The 18,131-nt window shown below is 50.0% G+C and overlaps 1 protein-coding gene across 2 annotated transcripts; it reads left to right on the top strand.

Annotated features, from left to right (window-relative positions):
- Positions 1 to 8,315: 8,315 nt before the first annotated feature.
- On the top strand, positions 8,316 to 16,603 carry TRIM45 (tripartite motif containing 45). Of its 2 annotated transcripts, none has more exons than XM_055312718.1 (6): positions 8,316 to 9,108; positions 10,751 to 11,484; positions 12,747 to 12,876; positions 13,496 to 13,610; positions 15,162 to 15,325; positions 16,333 to 16,603. In XM_055312718.1, the coding sequence occupies exons 1-6, from the start codon at positions 8,621 to 8,623 to the stop codon at positions 16,562 to 16,564; spliced, it is 1,863 nt and encodes a 620-aa protein (XP_055168693.1). In that variant the 5' UTR covers positions 8,316 to 8,620; the 3' UTR covers positions 16,565 to 16,603. The 2 variants fall into 2 exon arrangements, with proteins under 2 accessions (XP_055168693.1, XP_055168694.1); XM_055312719.1 differs by having other exon boundaries at positions 8,318 to 9,108; positions 15,199 to 15,325.
- The last annotated feature ends 1,528 nt before the right edge of the window (positions 16,604 to 18,131 follow it).

Genomic DNA, 18,131 nt, shown 5'->3' with positions numbered 1-18,131 from the left:
CCTGGGTCTTCCACTCCCCATGTTGTCTATCCCCCCATCCCCACCCTTCTGGCAGTTATCAGTTTGTTCTCTGTAATGTAACAGGTGTGATTCTGCCTTTTGTTTGTTTATTCATTTAAAACATGCCTTTTAATATCTGTTCTCTAATATACCAGTATAAGCAATCCACAACCGCTGCTCTAATTTTAATCACAAGAATTATCACCATATACAATACAAAATCCAATCACTAAATGTGCCATTTTCTTTTTATTATTACCCAGTTTATGTATACTTTATGTGGAAGATAAATTTATATAAAGATAATGTAATCACAAAGCATTTATCCACATTAATTTTTTAGTAAATATGTTAATATATCAGGTGCTTTATGAAACATTTATTTCAAGAAAGGTTAATAAGCGTTATTATTTGATAAACATAAAAAAAGGAATTCACAGAAAGATGAATAAAGTGTGTAATAAAGTACAGTCTAAGAATAGCTTATATCTATGCCAAACCAATTAAGATTGGGTGCAGCTTCCTGACTACATCAACTCTGGAATGATCAGGGTCAGGGCGGAACATCTAGGAGTCAAATGAGAAGAGCTAAAAGATCTTAAAGAAGACCGGAGAATTTTTTCTGAAAGGGTGGGTAATTAAGTAATAATGGAACTTATGTCTCATGCAGTTCCAGTCTGACCTGAAAGAAGTTACCCAAGGAGAGCTCCAAAGCTCAGATCATTCTAGCCATTTCATCCTACACCTTCTCAAGGTTGAAGAGTTGACCACTTAACATAAAATCAGTTATGAGGAACTACTTATACTTGTTAGATCTCACAATTAATAACATCTCAAGATACAGTGAATTTCTAGATGAGATACAAAGCAGCCATAACGCAATGCAACCAAGTTGTCTCTTGGCCATCTCAGTTCAAAATAAGGAAAATAAAAGTGTGCACTGTCCACACTTTTAAGTAGTACAGCATTTTATTGCAGCTCTTTCCACTAGATGGCAATAAAGACTCTCTTAGGAATCAGGCTCCTCTCTCTCTCTCTCTCTCTCTCTCTCTCTCTCTCTCTAAGTAAATAAATAAATCTTAAAAAAAAAAAAACATTTAAAAAAAAAGGGGATCCCTGGGTGGCTCAGTGGTTTGGTGCCTGCCTTTGGCCCAGGGTGCGATCCTGGAGTCCCAGGATCGAATCCCACGTCGGGCTCCCGGCATGGAGCCTGCTTCTCCCTCTGCCTGTGTCTCTGCCTTTCTCTCTCTCTCTCTCTCTCTAAGTAAATAAATAAATCTTAAAAAAAAAAAAAAACATTTAGGAATCAGGCTCCTTAGTAAAAGGTAGGGTGGGGCAGTAGAAGAAATGAGGTTGAGGAGCAGGCAGAGGTAGAGTTAAGGTTAGTCCCTAATAGAAGATAACTTCCATGAAAGTAGGGATTTTTGCTTGTCCTAGAACAATGATGTAGCCTGGCACACAGTCAAAAGGCCCCACCCTCATTACTATTCCAGGGGGTAGCAAGCCACGAAGACATTCAGGGAAAACACATTCCAGGTGCTTAAAGAATATTTAATGAATAAATGAAGGTCCTGAAGATCCACTGAAGATCATGATCCAATTGGAGTTTCAGAAAGATACCTGACAGGACTATAGAGAATGGATTGGAAACAAGGATACCAGTTAATAATCCAAACTAAGTATGATAAGGACTTGAACTAAAGTAGGAATAGTGGGGATGGAAGGGAGGGAGTAAATTCAGAGATACCATGTGGGTAATAATGATTAAAAAGAGCCCCCGTATCAAACTCTGGCTAATGCTCTGGAAACACCACTTCCAAATCTGACAACAGTCAAGGGTGAATGAAGATTTTTTTTTTTTTTAAATAGGGCTGAGGACTCTGGGAAATACTGATGTTTAAGAGCTGGGTGGGAGAAGTCTTGCTCTGCAGGGAGAAAAAAAAAGAGTGGTTAGAGAGGCCAGAAGTGGAAAGAAAATCAAGAATAGCATTATAGCACCAAGGGAGGAAAAAGTTTTGAGAAGAAACTTGTCAATGTCACAAGAAGGGGTGATTGGCTGGTTCAGTTGGTAGAGCATAGGACTCTTGATCTCCAAGTGGTGAATTTCAGCCCCAAGATGGGCAAAGAACTTACTTAAAATAAAACTATGGCAAATTCTCCTCAGTAACACCTGACGAGTATCCAGTAGATTTAACGAGTAGAAAGTTATCAGAGACTTTGGAGAAAGCAATTTTCAAAGGAGTGATGACAGCTAAAGCCAGATCCAAGTGTTTAGGAGTAAAACTGGAGAAGACTTAAGAGAAGCAAATGTAGACTATTCTTTTTAAGAGGCCAAAGGAAATCAGGAGCTAGAGAGGAGCATAAAGTAGGGGACTGAAGCACGAGTATGCGTTGAAAGAAAAATCCACCAAGAAGCAAAGGATGAAAACGGAGGAGAGGGTGGAGGCAGAAGAGGTTAGGCTTCAGAGCACAGATCCTACAAGGCTTCTCTTTCCTTTGAAGGAAGCAAGCAAGAAGGATGATGAGTGAGGTGCGGTGGCGAAAGGTTAAGTCTGACATAGCTTTCTGGTTCACTTTCTATATACTTGTGCAGCGTCTGATAGTGCTAATCAATCAAAATGTCCTGCCTTCCCATCCTTCCTGCCCCCCCCCCCCGGTACTTTCTCTGTCTTGGGCTACAAGAGTGGGCTCAGGCTCTTTAGATGCCTTGATGGACCTGATTACTTTAATCAGTACTGTTCCTGTGATCCTGTGACTTCTGTACTTCCTTCTATTTGCTTCCCCAGGGTCCCCAGAAAGATGAATATGTATGTGAGCATGGAGCAAAACGGTGAACTGATTCTGGGAAAGGAGAATCCTTAACTAATGCTCTCCTGTGATCTCACCCCATATGGCCTATGGTCTGCACTAACCACAAAAGTCTTGGCTGCATGTAGTCCTGTCTATTCTCCTCTATTTGCCATCATCATTTCCTGCCTCATCAGGAACAAGCCTTTATTACAGGTCTACTGATTAGGCACTAGGTTGGTTGCTAAGGGTTTCTCATCTTAATACAGAGACAGAGTGTGTGCATGTGTGGGTAGCATCTATATATATACATGCACCTGTATATATATATATATATATATATATATATATATATATATAATAAAAACACTACTACAATGTAACACAAACTGAAAAGAGGAAAGTATAGGAAAAAAACCATTGCAACTCACACCTGAAGCCCTAAAGTAACAGCGAGTTTCAAGGAGGTAGTGTAAAGCAGGACTGACATCAAAGGAAGGGTAGGTTTAAATAATAAGGGATTCTGCAGACAAAACTGGCAAAAAAGAAGTGTGTCTGACAATGTTTAGGGGATAACTAAAAGGCCAGTTGTTTTTGTTTCATTTTGTTTTTTAAGATTTTATTTATTCATTCATGAGACACACAGAGAGGCAGAGACACAGGCAGAGAAAGCAGCAGGCTCCATGCAGGGAGCCTGATGTGGGACTCGATCCCAGGACTCCAGGATCACACCCTGGGCTGAAGACAGGCATGCCACTGCTGAGCCACCCAGGCATCCCTAAAAGGCCAGTTTTATGTGTGTAATAGGGAATCCAGATTTTATGCTATGGAGATGGGGAGCTACAGAAACTTTAAAAGACTCCCTTGTACCATGTTTTCCCAATTAATTGGGGAAAAATTGTAGGAATGACCAAAAAAATAAAAAGAGAGGGCAGGGATAATCCAGAGACTATTACAACATTGAGGTTAAAGTCCTGTATCATTCTAAAGTCCTATTCAGTAAGATGTTGGCAGTGAGGATGGAAAGAAATTGATACCTGCCTGGATATGGAAAAAGAGAAAGGAAGCCAGGAGCACTATAAGGTTTCAAGCTGGATAGAGGGGAGACTAATGATCTCCTTGAGAGAATAAAATAGAAAAATTCAAAGAGTATAGCTTAGTGAGAAAAAAGGTTCAGTGAAGTTTATGGTATGTGGGACTTAATGATGGGGACACATTTGGATGCAGATTTAGAATAGATAGTTAAGACCAAAGTTCAGGGAAGAAAGTGTGGATCTGGGAATTATTTGTGTAAGAGGGCATGTAGAGAGAAGGTAGGGTATAAAGAGGATGAAGTGAGGAAGGAGAGTGGGAGAAGCAGCCCAAGAGATACCAAGGCCAGGAGAGTAGAGCATTTCAGAAGTCAAGAAGGAAGCAAATCTGAAGGATGATGAAGTACATAACTATGGTGAGTACTAAAGAAATTGCATATTCAGAAAAGACCAGTGACTTGGCCACTTATAACCTACAAGAGAAAAGTTTCAATGGAAAAGAGGAGTTGGCAGTTTGTTCAAAAACTGTGGAAAAGAAATGGGTGGTGATGGTGATGAACACAAAGTGGGACTACTCTTTTGAGAAATAGAGGAGCGAGAGTCACAAAAGTCAGTAGGTGGAAAGCCAGCTCAGTCAAGGAAGGATTTGCTTCCTCCTTTTAGGACTTGATCATAACTCCTGGTAAAAAGAACATGCTAGTAAAAAAGCAATTGAAAATGTAGGAGCAGCAAGGTTTTGAAGAGCCAGGAGAGGTTGGAATAAAGAGCAAAGGTCTTGAGGAACAGAAGAGAGGCAGTCAGGATGTGCATAAGAGGAAGTGTGACAAAACATAGATTTTTTAATTTTGGCGGGAAGGAGGGCAGAGGGAGAGCCCAACATGGGGTTTGATCTCACAACCCCGAAATCACGACCTGCGTCAAAATCAAGAGTCGAGGGGCAGCCCAGGTGGCTCAGGGGTTTAGTGCTGCCTTCCGCCCAGGGCCTGATCCTGGAGATCCGGGATTGAGTCCTGCATCGGGCTCCCTGCATGGACCCTGCTTCTCCCTCTGCCTGGGTCTCTGCCTCTCTCTCTTTCTCTGTCTCTCATGAATAAATAAATAAAATCTTAAAAAAAAACAAAATGAAGAGTCGGACAGGCACCTAACAGACTGAGCCACCCAGGCACACTAACAAATCATAGATTTTTAAGTAGAAAGTAAAAGAGTTCTCTGGATAGTGTTGCTTTTCTTTGCTTTTTCTCACTCAATTAAAGGCAGTTACCTGCTCAGTATATAAGGGATTAGATGCCTAAGAAGCTACGAAAGGAAAGGGAAGTTAGAGGTGAATCTTAAACATGGCATCTAGCACAGGAGTTCAAGTCTCAGATGTGTTACCCTGGTGTGGCCACCAGACCTGAGACTCTGTTTCCTCACAGAGTTGTTAAATGATTACATGAAACATGCACATGTAAATTATAAAGCACGTCTTAAACAAGAGAAGCTTGGAACACCTACCATGGGAAATGTGATAGAGCATGAATAAGAGATGAAGCAGAGCATCACCAAGCATCAGGTAAAGTTCAGACCAAAAATATATAGCAAACACAAGTCTGCATGGCTTTTGTGACTTACTCCAGCACACCAGAGTCAAAAGGAGATTTCCGAGTCAGAGTAGGTGAGGACAAGGAGAAGCTGAAGAAATCTAGGTAAGGACTATTTTAGGACCTTGTAGGCATATTTATTTTTTGGAAATCACATGTAATTTTTATATGAAAGTGGCACTTGGGGGGTCCCTGGGGGGCTCAGTCAGTGGGGCAGCCAACTCCTGACTTGAGCTAAGGTCAGTGTTCTCGAAGTCCTAGGATCAGTTTGGTGCCCAACTCTTGGTTTTGGCTGGGGTCCATGATCTCGGGGTTGTGGGATCATTCAGTTGGGTGGCCAACTCTTGACTTTGGCTGGGGTCAGCGATCTCAGGGTCTTGGGATCATGCAGTTGGGTGGCAAACTCTTGACTTCGGCTGGGGTCAGCGATCTCAGGGTCTTGGGATCATGCAGTTGGGTGGCCAACTCTTGACTTCGGCTGAGGTCAGCGATCTCAGGGTCTTGGGATCATGCAGTTGGGTGGCCAACTCTTGACTTCGGCTGGGGTCAGCGATCTCGGGGTCTTGGGATCATGCAGTTGGGTGGCCAACTCTTGACTTCGGCTGGGGTCAGCGATCTCGGGGTCTTGGGATCATGCAGTTGGGTGGCCAACTCTTGACTTCGGCTGGGGTCAGCGATCTCGGGGTCTTGGGATCATGCAGTTGGGTGGCCAACTCTTGACTTCGGCTGGGGTCAGCGATCTCGGGGTCTTGGGATCATGCAGTTGGGTGGCCAACTCTTGACTTCGGCTGGGGTCAGCGATCTCGGGGTCTTGGGATCATGCAGTTGGGTGGCCAACTCTTGACTTCGGCTGGGGTCAGCGATCTCGGGGTCTTGGGATCATGCAGTTGGGTGGCCAACTCTTGACTTCGGCTGGGGTCAGCGATCTCGGGGTCCTGGGATCATGCAGTTGGGTGGCCAACTCTTGACTTCGGCTGGGGTCAGCGATCTCAGGGTCTTGGGATCATGCAGTTGGGTGGCCAACTCTTGACTTCGGCTGGGGTCAGTGATCTCGGGGTCCTGGGATCATGCAGTTGGGTGGCCAACTCTTGACTTCGGCTGAGGTCAGCGATCTCAGGGTCTTGGGATCATGCAGTTGGGTGGCCAACTCTTGACTTCGGCTGGGGTCAGCGATCTCGGGGTCCTGGGATCATGCAGTTGGGTGGCCAACTCTTGACTTCGGTTGGGGTCAGCGATCTCAGGGTCCCGGAATGGAGACTCCTGTTGGGCTCAGTGCTCAGTGAGGAGTCTGCTTGACGATTCTCCCTGCCTCCTCTCCCTGATTGCTCGTCCATGTATGTTCTCTCTCTCCCTCTCTCATAAATAAATAAATCCTTAAAAAAAAAGTTAAAGTGGCATTTGACTCGTTGACATGTTATATTTTGGAAATGGGCAACAGTTCCTTTCTAAAAATGTTTACAGTCTTCGTATTTTGGAGTCAAGTTTTATTTTATTTCGTGTTGTGTGTTTCAGATTTCCCTACTTTTGTAAGCTTAGGCTGCAGGCACTGTGCCTGGGGCATGAGATGAGTAATGCAGACGTCAACGAGGCAGCGGCCCAGGGGTCCAGATGGAGCAGGGGAGGCCAATAAACAAAACCAGCAGGGAGACAGATAATCAGGCCTCAGAGATAGGAAGGAACAGGAGCACGGAGGGGAGGGCGCTCGGGTGTTCCGGGTCCTGGACGCCTGGAGCTCCAGGCCCCCGACCGCAGGCGTGGCAGAGCCCCCAGGGCCCCATCAGGAGGCTCCGGTGAGGAGACTCGGGGCAGGGCCCAGGGCCACCGGCCGTCGCCTGACGCGCCCGTGAGCCCACAAAGCGGTCGCCGTCGCGGACATCCTCGGCGCTCCCGCTGCGGCCTCAGCCTCGGCCCGCCCCCGGCCCCGGCCCCAGCCCCGCCCGGCCCCACGGGCCCCGCGTCGGGCACACAGAGCCGTCGGGTGCTGGGGGAGCTGCCCCTAAGCCTCCGCCGCGGCCCCGGAGGGAAACAACGGCTCCCCGGGCCCCGGGCCCGGCCTCCCCCAGCGCAGGCCCGCCCTCGGCTCGACGCTCACCAGGGCTTCGGGGGCTCCAGCCCCGGGAAACGAAGCTTCCGGGGCCGGCACGCTAGGCCCGAGGGATTCCTCAACTAAAATAGGCCGGGGAGGCCGGAGGGGGACCAGCGGGCTCACTCCGCAGGCAGGCACGACCGTCGGCGCCAGCGAGGCCTCCGCCGCCCGCGAGGCGCCTCGTCCTACAACTCCCAGCAAGCAGTGCGCTGAGCTCGGGGCCGACTGACAGCGCCCCCCGCCAATGGGAGGGCCCAGTCTGGGTCCGTGGGCCCAATCCGAGGGCGCTAAGGAGGTCGTCCCCATGGCCTATCAGCGCGGCTTTTTAAGGGGTCCCCTGGCTTCTCCGGTCGCCACAGCGATAGACAGTCCCCGTAAAAGGGTGACGCTGGCTGTACTATGCCGCTCGCCCCCGGCCCCTCTCTCTTCCGCCCCCGGCCCCCCGGCCCCCGGCCCCCGGCTCCTAGTTTGGTCCCTCCCCTCCCCGTCGGAGTGGACCGAAGATGTGGGATTTCCAGACGTTATTGGATGCCGCTGCTGTCACTCTGGCGGGAGGCGGGGCCCCCAGCGGCGAGGGCCGCCCCCGCCGGACGGTGATTGGACTCGCCCGAGCGGGGCCGGGCTGGGGTCGGCGCGGGGAGGGGCCGCGGCGTCCGGGCGCCCTGGGCCCGGGGGCAGGGGCGGCGGCGGCGCCGAGGAGCTGCGCTTGCCGCCGGGGGCCGCCCGCGGAGGGCCGGGTGGAGGGAAGGAGCGGGGGCGGGGCGGGGCGGGGGGGGGGGCGCTGGTCGCGCGTCGGGCGGGCGGGCGGGGCGCGGGGGTCCCGGGGTTGGCGGCGGGACCCCTCGGGACTTAGACCTGGAAGCGCTTCCGGGGAGGAGGCCGGGGCGGGGGTGCCGGAGGGCGTGCGCGCGCCTGGTATGGGATGCCCTGGAGAGGCGGGGGCCCTCCTAAGGACGTCTGCGGGTGGCTCCTCCGGCGAATCTTCTACCATTTTGCCCTTTGAATTGCCGCAGGGCGAGCCCCCATGGTCTCTGCTCACATTCTGGAAGCCTTGTCTTTGGGCGGCTCGAGCACCTGCTGCTTCATTATAGGGCTGCCCAGCGCCTTTCCTGAACCTGGGCGCGAGCGTGGGGAATATGTCAGAAAGCAGGAAGCCGCTGCTGGGCTTCGTGGGCAGACCCCCCGGTGGGACCGCACCGGGGAGCTCAGGCAAGACTCACTGCCCTTTGTGCAGGGGGCTTTTCAAAGCCCCCAGGCTCTTGCCTTGTTTGCACACAGTGTGCACCACGTGTCTGGAGCAGCTGGAACCCTTCTCAGTAGTGGACATCAGAGGGGGAGACTCTGACACAAGCTCTGAGGGGTCAATATTCCAGGGACTCAAGCCACCCAGTCTGCAGCCCCAGATCGGCATCCTCTGTCCGGTATGTGACGCTCAGGTGGACCTGCCCATGGGTGGAGTGAAGGCTTTAACCATAGATCACCTGGCCATGAATGATGTGATGCTGGAGAGCCTTCGTGGGGAAGGTCAGGGCCTGGTGTGTGACCTGTGCAGCGACAGGAAAGTGGAGAAGAGGTGTCAGACCTGCAAAGCCAATCTCTGCCACTTCTGCTGCCAGGCTCATAGGTAAAGACGGGACACCCCACCTGGTGTAGCTTCAAAGCAGAATACAAAGAGGTGTTGAGCCAGAAATCCCTTGGTGAGCAGATGGGAAGGAAAGCCCTCTCGAATGCCATGTCAGGCCAAAGAGCAGTGAAGGCTCTGGAAGTGCATGAGAATGGCAGTTAACTCCTGCAGCCTTACCTAACACCCCTAGTAATAATAGAAGCAAAGGCTTGCATAGTTCTTTTCAGTTTGCAAAGCACATTCACAGTTTCCTTGGATCATCAGTCATTTGTATAGTGAATAATTGTAGTGGGTGCTGGATAAACAGAGAAGAATGAAAATAATAGCGTAGCCCCTGGCCTTGATCTCATTTGTTGCCTTGCAACTCTTATAGAAAAGCAGGCCCTGTTTTCGCTCCCATTTGTTATTTGAGGAAACCGAAGCTCAGCAATACGTGATTTGCCGAGGTCCCACAGCTGGTAGGTTGCATACAACAGAACCCAAGTTTAAATCCAGTTCTTCTGACCTTATTCTGTGCTTTCTACTAATCCATGCTGCCTCCCAGTAGAAAGTGGTATTAGGGGCAGGGGGCACCACAGCCTTTGCCTTGCACCCTAGAGTGGTGATTCTGGAGCTTGGTGAAGTTGGCCCATCGGTGCTTGTTGGGGTGCAGATTTATGTCTTTTATGGCATTCGGTGAATAGTCGGTCACATGAATCACTCTTGGTCCTTTCTCAAGCTCCTCCCCCATTCTAGGACATCAGAATATAAAATAGCCAAGGTTTTAGGATTAGCTTAAAATAGTTCTTAAATTCTGCCTTCCATTTGTTTTCTGGTCTCACCAGCAGAACACGTTAGTAGTCTTCAGTCTTCCTATTTTTAACTTGTAATTACCACTGTCATGCTGCCCGCTAGACAGCTGACCCTGTTTTCTCTACAGCCACTCTTCTGGTGCCAGAATAGGCGTGCAAGCTCCAAGTTGATATCATGCTAATGGGGGATCTCTCCATAGTCACCGTGTCTCCTGGGGGATTTCCTTGAGTCTCTAGAGGGCTACAGAAAAGGGAGCCGTGACTCTACCGGCCACTGATTTCACTCTTGCAAATAATGCTGATGACTCCTGGGGCAAATTCTAGCTTGCTGCTTTGGGTGATGCAGGCGCTGGTCCAAGGAAATGCTTTACCAAGATCTCAAGTGAAAGTTGAAGGAGCCTTTCTGTGGGAGCCACCTAGACACTTTTTAATTGCAGGGGGTTTATTGCTGTGCCATGTGGCATAATTTCTGTCTCTTGGTGACTGGGGTCCCCCCGTGCTCTCACTTCTAGCTTGCTGAAGGAGTAGGCCGTGGCTCTTGTCTCAACTTGCCAAACTAACTCTTGAGAGAAAGTTCCAGGGCGTAGCCTTAGCGTTGCCACCTTTGGCAGAGTCGCATCCCAGGCCAGGGAGCCCGAGTCTACTATCATTTTATTCGATGTGGTAGCCCTTCTGAGTAGGGAGTAGGTGTTACTCTGCCCCTGTCCCCCTTACAGATGAGGAACTGGGTCAGAGCAAGGGATTAAATCCAAGATTGGTTTGGCTTCAGAGCCCATGCTCTGAAGACGGCTGGACTGTTCCCCCACTGAATCGTGCCCCTAATTTCCTGCTCCTGATCTGTTTGCCTGTAGGCGGCAGAAGAAAACGACTTACCATACGATGGTGGACCTAAAGGACTTGAAAGGCTACAGCAGGCTCGGGAAGCCCATTCTGTGTCCCGCACACCCGGCCGAGGAGCTGAGGCTGTTCTGTGAGCTCTGTGACCGGCCTGTATGCCGGGACTGCGTGGTGGGGGAGCACCGGGGGCATCCCTATGACTTCACGAGCAATGTCATCCACAAGCACGGGGACTCGGTGCGGGAGCTCCTCAGGGGCACCCAGCCGCACGTGGAGGCGCTGGAGGAGGCCCTAGCGCAGATCAGAGGGACGAACACTGCCCTCCAGAAGCGAGTGGAGGCTGTGGCGGCCGACGTGCGAACGTTCTCCGAGGGCTACATCAAGGCCATCGAGGAGCATCGGGACAAGCTGCTGAAGCAGCTGGAAGACATCCGGGTCCAGAAGGAGAACTCCTTGCAGCTGCAGAAGGCGCAGCTAGAGCAGCTGCTGGCAGACATGCGGACTGGCGTGGAGTTCACGGAGCACCTGCTGACCAGCGGCTCAGACTTGGAAATCCTCATCACCAAGGGGGTGGTAGTAGAACGGCTCACAAAGCTGAACAAAGTCGAATATAGCACCCATCCTGGAGTAAACGATAAGATATGCTTCTCTCCTCAGCAGAAAGCAGGCCGCTGCCATGGCTATGAAGTTTATGGGGCCATCAACACCAAAGAGGTTGATCCGGCCAAGTGCGTCCTTCAAGGAGAAGGTAGGAAGGCATTTCCCACCGGCCTGAAGAGGGCAGTGGCCGGGGACATGCCATTTAGAGACGTGTGGCATTTTCAGCCGGGGCCTTCATTAAGCTAGAAAGAGTTCCCTGCCTACCAGTTTACCAAGGGAGAGAGCCATACTGATCTAAGGGACAGTGCCCCTCCCTTGCCCTTGCTTTCTGTTTTGTTCTTGGCAGGGTCCAGTTAGTATTCCATACGGGGGTGAGGCCTGACCCTTTTCCAGTTGATCAAAGTCGTAACTAGCAAGGACCTCAAGGAGCATGCTCTTTCGATCAGATGATAGAGCAGAGACAGCACCCAAAGATGATAACAGGAGAGGCCGGGGTGAAATCCTGGAGAGCAGGACCCAGAATGCTTGGGTCAAGTTCCAAAGAGTTTCAGAGGAGTGAGGAAGACAGGGTTAGAGCATACTTCTGTGTCCTTGGTTTTCGGAAGCCACATCCTGGCATTTAAAAGTTGATGGTAGGCATTTCGTTCATTGGGGGGAAACAGTTTCCTTTGACCCTTCTATTCCTAAGGGAGGCAGTTATTCAACCATATGTATGTGAGAGGTGAGTTCCGATGGAAAGACTGTACCATAGACGCAGCCTGACTCTGGCATAGGAATTTCTCATTGTTTGGAGGTCGTGGATCTCTTTGAGAATGATCTCTCTCCAAATAACATCCACTAATTTGGGCACATCACTTCAGGAGATTCTCAGACTCCCCATAAGACTTCCAGAGACCACAGGGTAGTCCATGAGCCCCAAGTCAAGAAGGCCCTTTGCATCTGCTGGACCAGAGGCTGTACCTATCGAATGCTCCCCCAGCAGCTTGGCACAGGTGCTGGAGTCCACGCTGATCAGTTGTACCCCCTTCCCTACTCCAGCATGACCTGCAGCTCAGAGAGGGAAGCTTTGGGGGTTACGAGCTTCCCTCATGGGGTCTGGAGGTTTTCTACTCTGAACATGTAGGTCTATCCGGAGTATTTTCAAAGTTCCCTTAGGGCTGCAGTTAAGGCTCATGATCCTGTGCGATCCAAGAACAGCACCTGGCTGAGAGGCACCAGGCTTGCCAGGAGGGACTCCCAAGGGGTATGCTCTGGGGGACAGAGCGGGAAGAGAAGAGAAAGGGAGCAGGGCGATTATAGTAAACAGGAAGCATGGGCTTTTGTTTTAAAGAGAAGTAGCAAGATGGTGGGTGTCTGTTCTGGGGATGCGGCTGGCCTTTGAGGTGAGGAGTGGGTGTTTATCTTCCGCAGATCTCCACCGAGCCCGGGAGAAACAGACAGCCTCTTTCACCCTGCTTTGTAAGGACTCGGCAGGAGAGAGCATGGGCAGGGGAGGAGACAGCGTGCAAGTCGCAGTAGTCCCTAAAGATAAGAAAGACAGGTGTGTACTACACAGTCAGGTGTCAAGGGTGATAAGCGATGATGAAACTGGACACTCGAGGCCCTTCGCGGTAGTGGAGGTGCACCTGCAGTAGTTACGTCCTACCCACCCCCTCTTCTGCCCTCCAGATGCTATTAAAAAAGGTGATATGGCCAGTCGGAGCAGAGGTGTTTTCCTTGTGCGGGTCTTACGCCACCACCCCATTCACTCCCAGAGGTCTGCTCCCCCCATCAGATTGTCTGAAACAACACTCCACATTAGATGGAATGGTCCCCTTTGCAAAATTCAGCCCCACTGCTACTGCGTTGTGCCGGGAGTATATTTAGATGTGTCTGGAATCAGAGGAGGGAGGAGAGAGGGAGGGTACAACAGAAGCCCATCAAAGAGAACAGCAGCATTTTTCAAAGGAATTCATCTGTACAACAGATTAAAATCAGCGTTTATGTCACTTCCCTACATTGTAAAATTAATTTCCGAAACCAGTGGAAGAAGCGCTCTGCTTGGGGGACACTTCAAATTGATAATGGGTTGAATGGTGTAGAGTTTGCATCCTAGAGTGGTGGGCAGCTGCAGCCGGCCTGTGAGAGCGAGTGGTTTTTTGAACCCCGTCTGTATTCAGTCCAGTCAGAACGCTGGTACAAGATAACAAGGATGGGTCGTACTACATCTCCTATACCCCCAAGGAGCCTGGTATCTATACCGTGTTGGTCTGCATCAAAGAGCAGCATGTGCAGGTGAGTAGGACCTGTGTGCGCCTCCCTGGCCACCTCTCTTCCTAGTTCCTCTGGCCTCTCCCATCTCGGGATGCAGAGACATGTCGCCCAGGATCAGCTGTACGGACGGATTGAGTAGGATTCTCTGTCTTCTCTTCATGTTAGAAATGACCCAGATTTTGCCGGTGACCATAAGAACTCTATCCCTGTTTCTCCTTTCTCCTGGCAGTGTCCCAGTTGGGAGCATGCTTCATTTGGGCAAGCACCTTAATCACAGGGGGCAGTCTGCCAGGGGACAGGCACACACATTCAAGCAATATAATCTAGCTCAGAATTTTCCAGCCTTGGTTCAGAGCGTGAGCAGACGTCCTGGAACACAATTTGGGGGAGTTACACCCTCTCCCTGCAACTGACCAATCATCTACCCGCCTGACCATCTGCCCTCGTAACCCTTTAGCCTGTTTACATATGTGCGTTGCTGTTACCAGGGTTACTGAACCACCTCTACAGACAAGGATTACACTCTCTGGTTCAGAGATCACAAATTTTTAAAAACTGGGCAATAGTCAGCATGTCCAATGGAATCTCAAGTCGTCTCAGGTTTTCCTCGACCAGAGAGCAACACCGACGGAGATGATAAAAACACTGTGGTGTCGTGATAGGTTGAGCCTGTGGTGTGGGCACCAGGAAGACTCCTGTTCTATAGCCACTTACTGCTTGTCTAATCACATATGCCGGAGTGGGTTAGGTCCCTTCGAGTACATTCTTACGCCTTTCTTCCAAGCCACTCAGGCATGGGAAGCATCGCCCACAGTACACAGTACCTATAACGCAAAATCAGAATTTCAGCTCCTTTCTTTGAACTCCCAAGTTGTTTTTAAGGCGGATCATAAACTCTTGAAAGGAAGAGAGATTGAACATCTGAAAGGCGTCTCATGTGCCAGACTCTCTCTGTTTGGTGCTTTTGCAGACTGCGTACTTCTCGCTCAGGGATAGACACATAAGCTATGCTCTAATTTTTATTGTCTAACAAGAATGCAAAGTGGAGAACAGAAGGTGTCCTGGAAAGGAAGGGGCAGGGTAGGAGAGTTTCAAATTTGAGAATTATTAAACCACACACTCTTTACCTTTCTCCCTGGCCTCAATCCTCACAGACTGAGAATAATCGGGTGGGAAAATAGATATGTCCAGGACGGAGGGGTGGAAGGAAGGGAGCGAGGCTCAGTATGTGAGGGGAGGAGGAAGGATCACAGGATGGCCTAGGCTTGTGGTTGCAGCGCTCTACTAGTGACCCCCGAGACTCCTCGAGAACGGAGAAAATAGTGACACTGGGGACACAAAACACAGCCTGGGGTCATTCGTGTATCAGGTGGGCCACATGATAGACGGGCAGCATAGGGTCCTTGACTCTCACTGTATTTGTAGCTGGGGCCACCCAGCTGAGTACCCAGCTAGTCCCTGTCCCCTCATCTGTCTCCCTCCTGCTGTCCTTGTCTCCCCGTGGCTAGACTCTGTGACTTAGGCTGTGTTTAAGCACGGGTGATATTCAGCACCGACCCTGTTGACTCATAGGGTCGCCTGTTCTTTGCTCTTGTTCTGAACACTGAAGGGCTCACCGTTCACCGTGACCGTGAGGAAAAGGCATCGCCCACACCCAGGTGTGTTTCACTGCTGCACGTTCTGCTCCAGCGGAGGCCAGAAAACTGCTCGCTGTGCCTGTGGAGGCACCATGCCAGGTGAGAAGGAATGCTCTCGGAAGTCCTTACCCCCCAGCCCCCCGGGCCTGTCTCCCAGCAGTGGGGGTCCACGGCCACATGCCATAGGTTTAGGATACTCAGACTCAGGCTTTCTTTCTATAGCGATATAATCTGTGCATATAAATACACTACAGTTCTAAAAATTTCACTTAAAGCTTCTTTATTCTGAGAAGTCAAATAGTAAACTTAAAAGTTCTGAGTTCTTTTAGTTCGGATACAGTTCATGAATCTTAGGAGAGCCCTGTGCTTCTCCCTGGGTGGCTCGATTTGCTTCCTTACCCTTTCCAGCAACCTGGCCGTGTAAAAAATCCAAACCCGCTCTGTTCCTTTTAAAACCTTAAAGAAAGTCCAAGCATGTCAGGGATGGGGAAGTGGGTGATTAAATCAGTTGACCAGGTCTGGCTCTTTTCTTGCAGGGAGGGGAGTTGACTCAAGCAAGAGATCTAAGTTGTTTTTGTTTTGTTTTGTTTTTGTTTTTTAAATGGGCTCCATGCTGGACAGAGCTTAAACTCACGACCCTGAGATCAAGATCTGAGCTGAGATCAAGAGCTGGATGCTTGGGATGCCTGGGTGGCTCAATGGTTGAGCATCTGCCTTTGGCTCAGGTCCTGATCCCGGAGACACAGAGAGAGGCAGAGACAGAGGGGGAAGCAGGCTCCATGCAGGGAGCCCAATGCGGGACTCGATCCTGGACCCTGGGATCACGCCCTGAGCCGAAGGCAGACACTCAACCACTGAGCCACCCAGGTGCCCCAAGTTAGCAGAATGTTAAAACAACACTCTTCTCGGAACTTCAGCAAACCTTTGTTGATTTGCGGTCTTCAATCCTTGGCCAGCGTCCTCATCCCAAGGCATCAAATAGCTTTTTTCTTGCCGGGTTTTTATTGAATATTTTCACATCCACGAGTCAACCTGTTGCCAGAAACTTTAGTTTCCACGGCCAGCCTGATAATGGTTGTCTTTTGTCTCCTCTTTGTACCACACAGGTGGGTACCTAGGCTGTGGCCACGGACACAAAGGCCACCCGGGTCGCCCGCACTGGTCGTGCTGTGGGAAGGTCACGGAGAAGTCGGAATGCATGTGGACAGGTGGGCAGAGCGCACCAAGGAGTCTGCTCAGGACTGTGGCCCTCTGACGCCTTCCTGGACAGGTGGCCAGCCTGCGAGAGCTGAAGCCAGAGCAACTTCATGGTACCAGAGGACCCCAGACCTTGACTAATGCTGAAGAAATGGATAGAATTAAAAACAAATTACCTTATCTTCTACTCTCTGAGTTTCAGTCCTTTTCTGGGAGTTATGTGCTAATTGGATGGATGGATGGTTGGTTGGGCACCAGAGACATCGCATTTCTCTTCGTGACAGGTGGCAGTGTCTGTTCTACACCTGAGGCTCCCTTCTCTCATGTTGGAACGGAGCGATCTGTGCTGTTGGGACTCAAGAGATCACAGGGGTAGTGGAGTTCTGGACTTTTGGGTCTGTAATTCTTGTATTTCTCGGTGCCACACGTTTGCTGTTTCCCTTAAAGAATTAAAACTTCCTTTCATCGTGTCTCCTTTTTTCCCTAGCACACTTCAAGTGGATTGTAATGTGATCTTGCTGTTTAGGGGCAGTTCCCCCACTTTCACCCCTGTACCACTCCATCTCGTCCTCGCAAGCCTAGGTTAATATTTGGCCAAGGGTGTACAAGTAGTAAGTAAATAAAGGGGAGCAATACATCCCCCCCTTTATGGCATGAGTTCTCCTCATGCCAGGCACCTAGATCCTTTCATCCTCCTCCCTCTCAACCCTTTGTTATTTAGAGAGGAGTCTCCACTTCTGTCTGTAAAGCTGGGAAGGTAGCTAGAAGCCCTAAGTCCTAGAACGTGCCTGCTTGGCTGTGAGAGCCTGAAGAGAATTCTTGGAAGAGGAAGCATGTAGGGCTGGTGCCTCATCTCTGCCAAGGGCTTCGCTGGATATACATGGTGTGTTCTTCTGGGACTCTGGATTTCTCCTATGGCAAAACTTGGCGTGTATTAGATCTGCATTGCAAGATCCGCATAAGAAGCAGGTGACTCGGGATCCCTGGGTGGTGCAGTGGTTTAGCGCCTGCCTTTGGCCCAGGGCGCGATCCTGGAGACCCGGGATCGAATCCCACATCAGGCTCCCGGTACATGGAGCCTGCTTCTCCCTCTGCCTGTGTCTCTGCCTCTCTCTCTCTCTCTGTGACTATCATAAATAAACTAAAAAAAAAAAATTAAAAAAAAAAAAAAAAAAGCAGGTGACTCATCTGAGCAGTGATGGGTCAGCCCAAGGAAGTGAAGTAAACACAGGTCATCGTGTAATACATTTATTTCCTCCTTAGGGCTGATCGATGGGAGCTACAGCATAGCTGTAAATCCTAAAATATTCACTGTACTCTCATCCTTTTCTGGGAAGAATCCCTTTGGGTGCTCTCTAACTCAAGTCTGCTCTTCTCAGAAGACAGTGATGGTCCTGTGACCCTCTCTTGGGGTCACAGAGTGTTAGCTACTTGCTCTTCCTCACTCCTTATAACCACTGGGCCCCGAGATCAGGTAGGTGTCCTGTGGGCTCATCACTGCTACTTTAGGATCGATGCTTCTCAGCCAGGAGTGATCTCGCCCCACAGGGACATTTAACCAAGTCTTCGAGACATTTTTTCTTCATATGACTGGGTACCGGTGCTACTAGCATCTATCGTGTAGAAGTCTGGAACGCCGCTCAGCTCAGGACAGCTTTCCACAACGAGGAATTACCCAATCCAAAATGTTAACTGTGCTGCTGTTGAG

This window comes from Nyctereutes procyonoides, unplaced genomic scaffold (assembly GCF_905146905.1).
Source record: "Nyctereutes procyonoides isolate TBG_1078 unplaced genomic scaffold, NYPRO_anot_genome, whole genome shotgun sequence".
In the NCBI taxonomy this organism is placed as follows: Eukaryota; Metazoa; Chordata; class Mammalia; order Carnivora; family Canidae; genus Nyctereutes; species Nyctereutes procyonoides.
This window is presented reverse-complemented; position numbering and strand designations above follow the sequence as displayed.

Bases quoted from the DNA above. Each gene is read 5' to 3' on its own strand.
- TRIM45 (XM_055312718.1), top strand. From the start codon at position 8,621: ATGTCAGAAAGCAGGAAGCCGCTGCTGGGCTTCGTGGGCAGACCCCCC. The intron at 12,877-13,495 runs GTGTGTACTACA...GTCTGTATTCAG, and splicing joins CCTAAAGATAAGAAAGACAG to TCCAGTCAGAACGCTGGTAC. The intron at 13,611-15,161 runs GTGAGTAGGACC...GTTGACTCATAG, and splicing joins TCAAAGAGCAGCATGTGCAG to GGTCGCCTGTTCTTTGCTCT.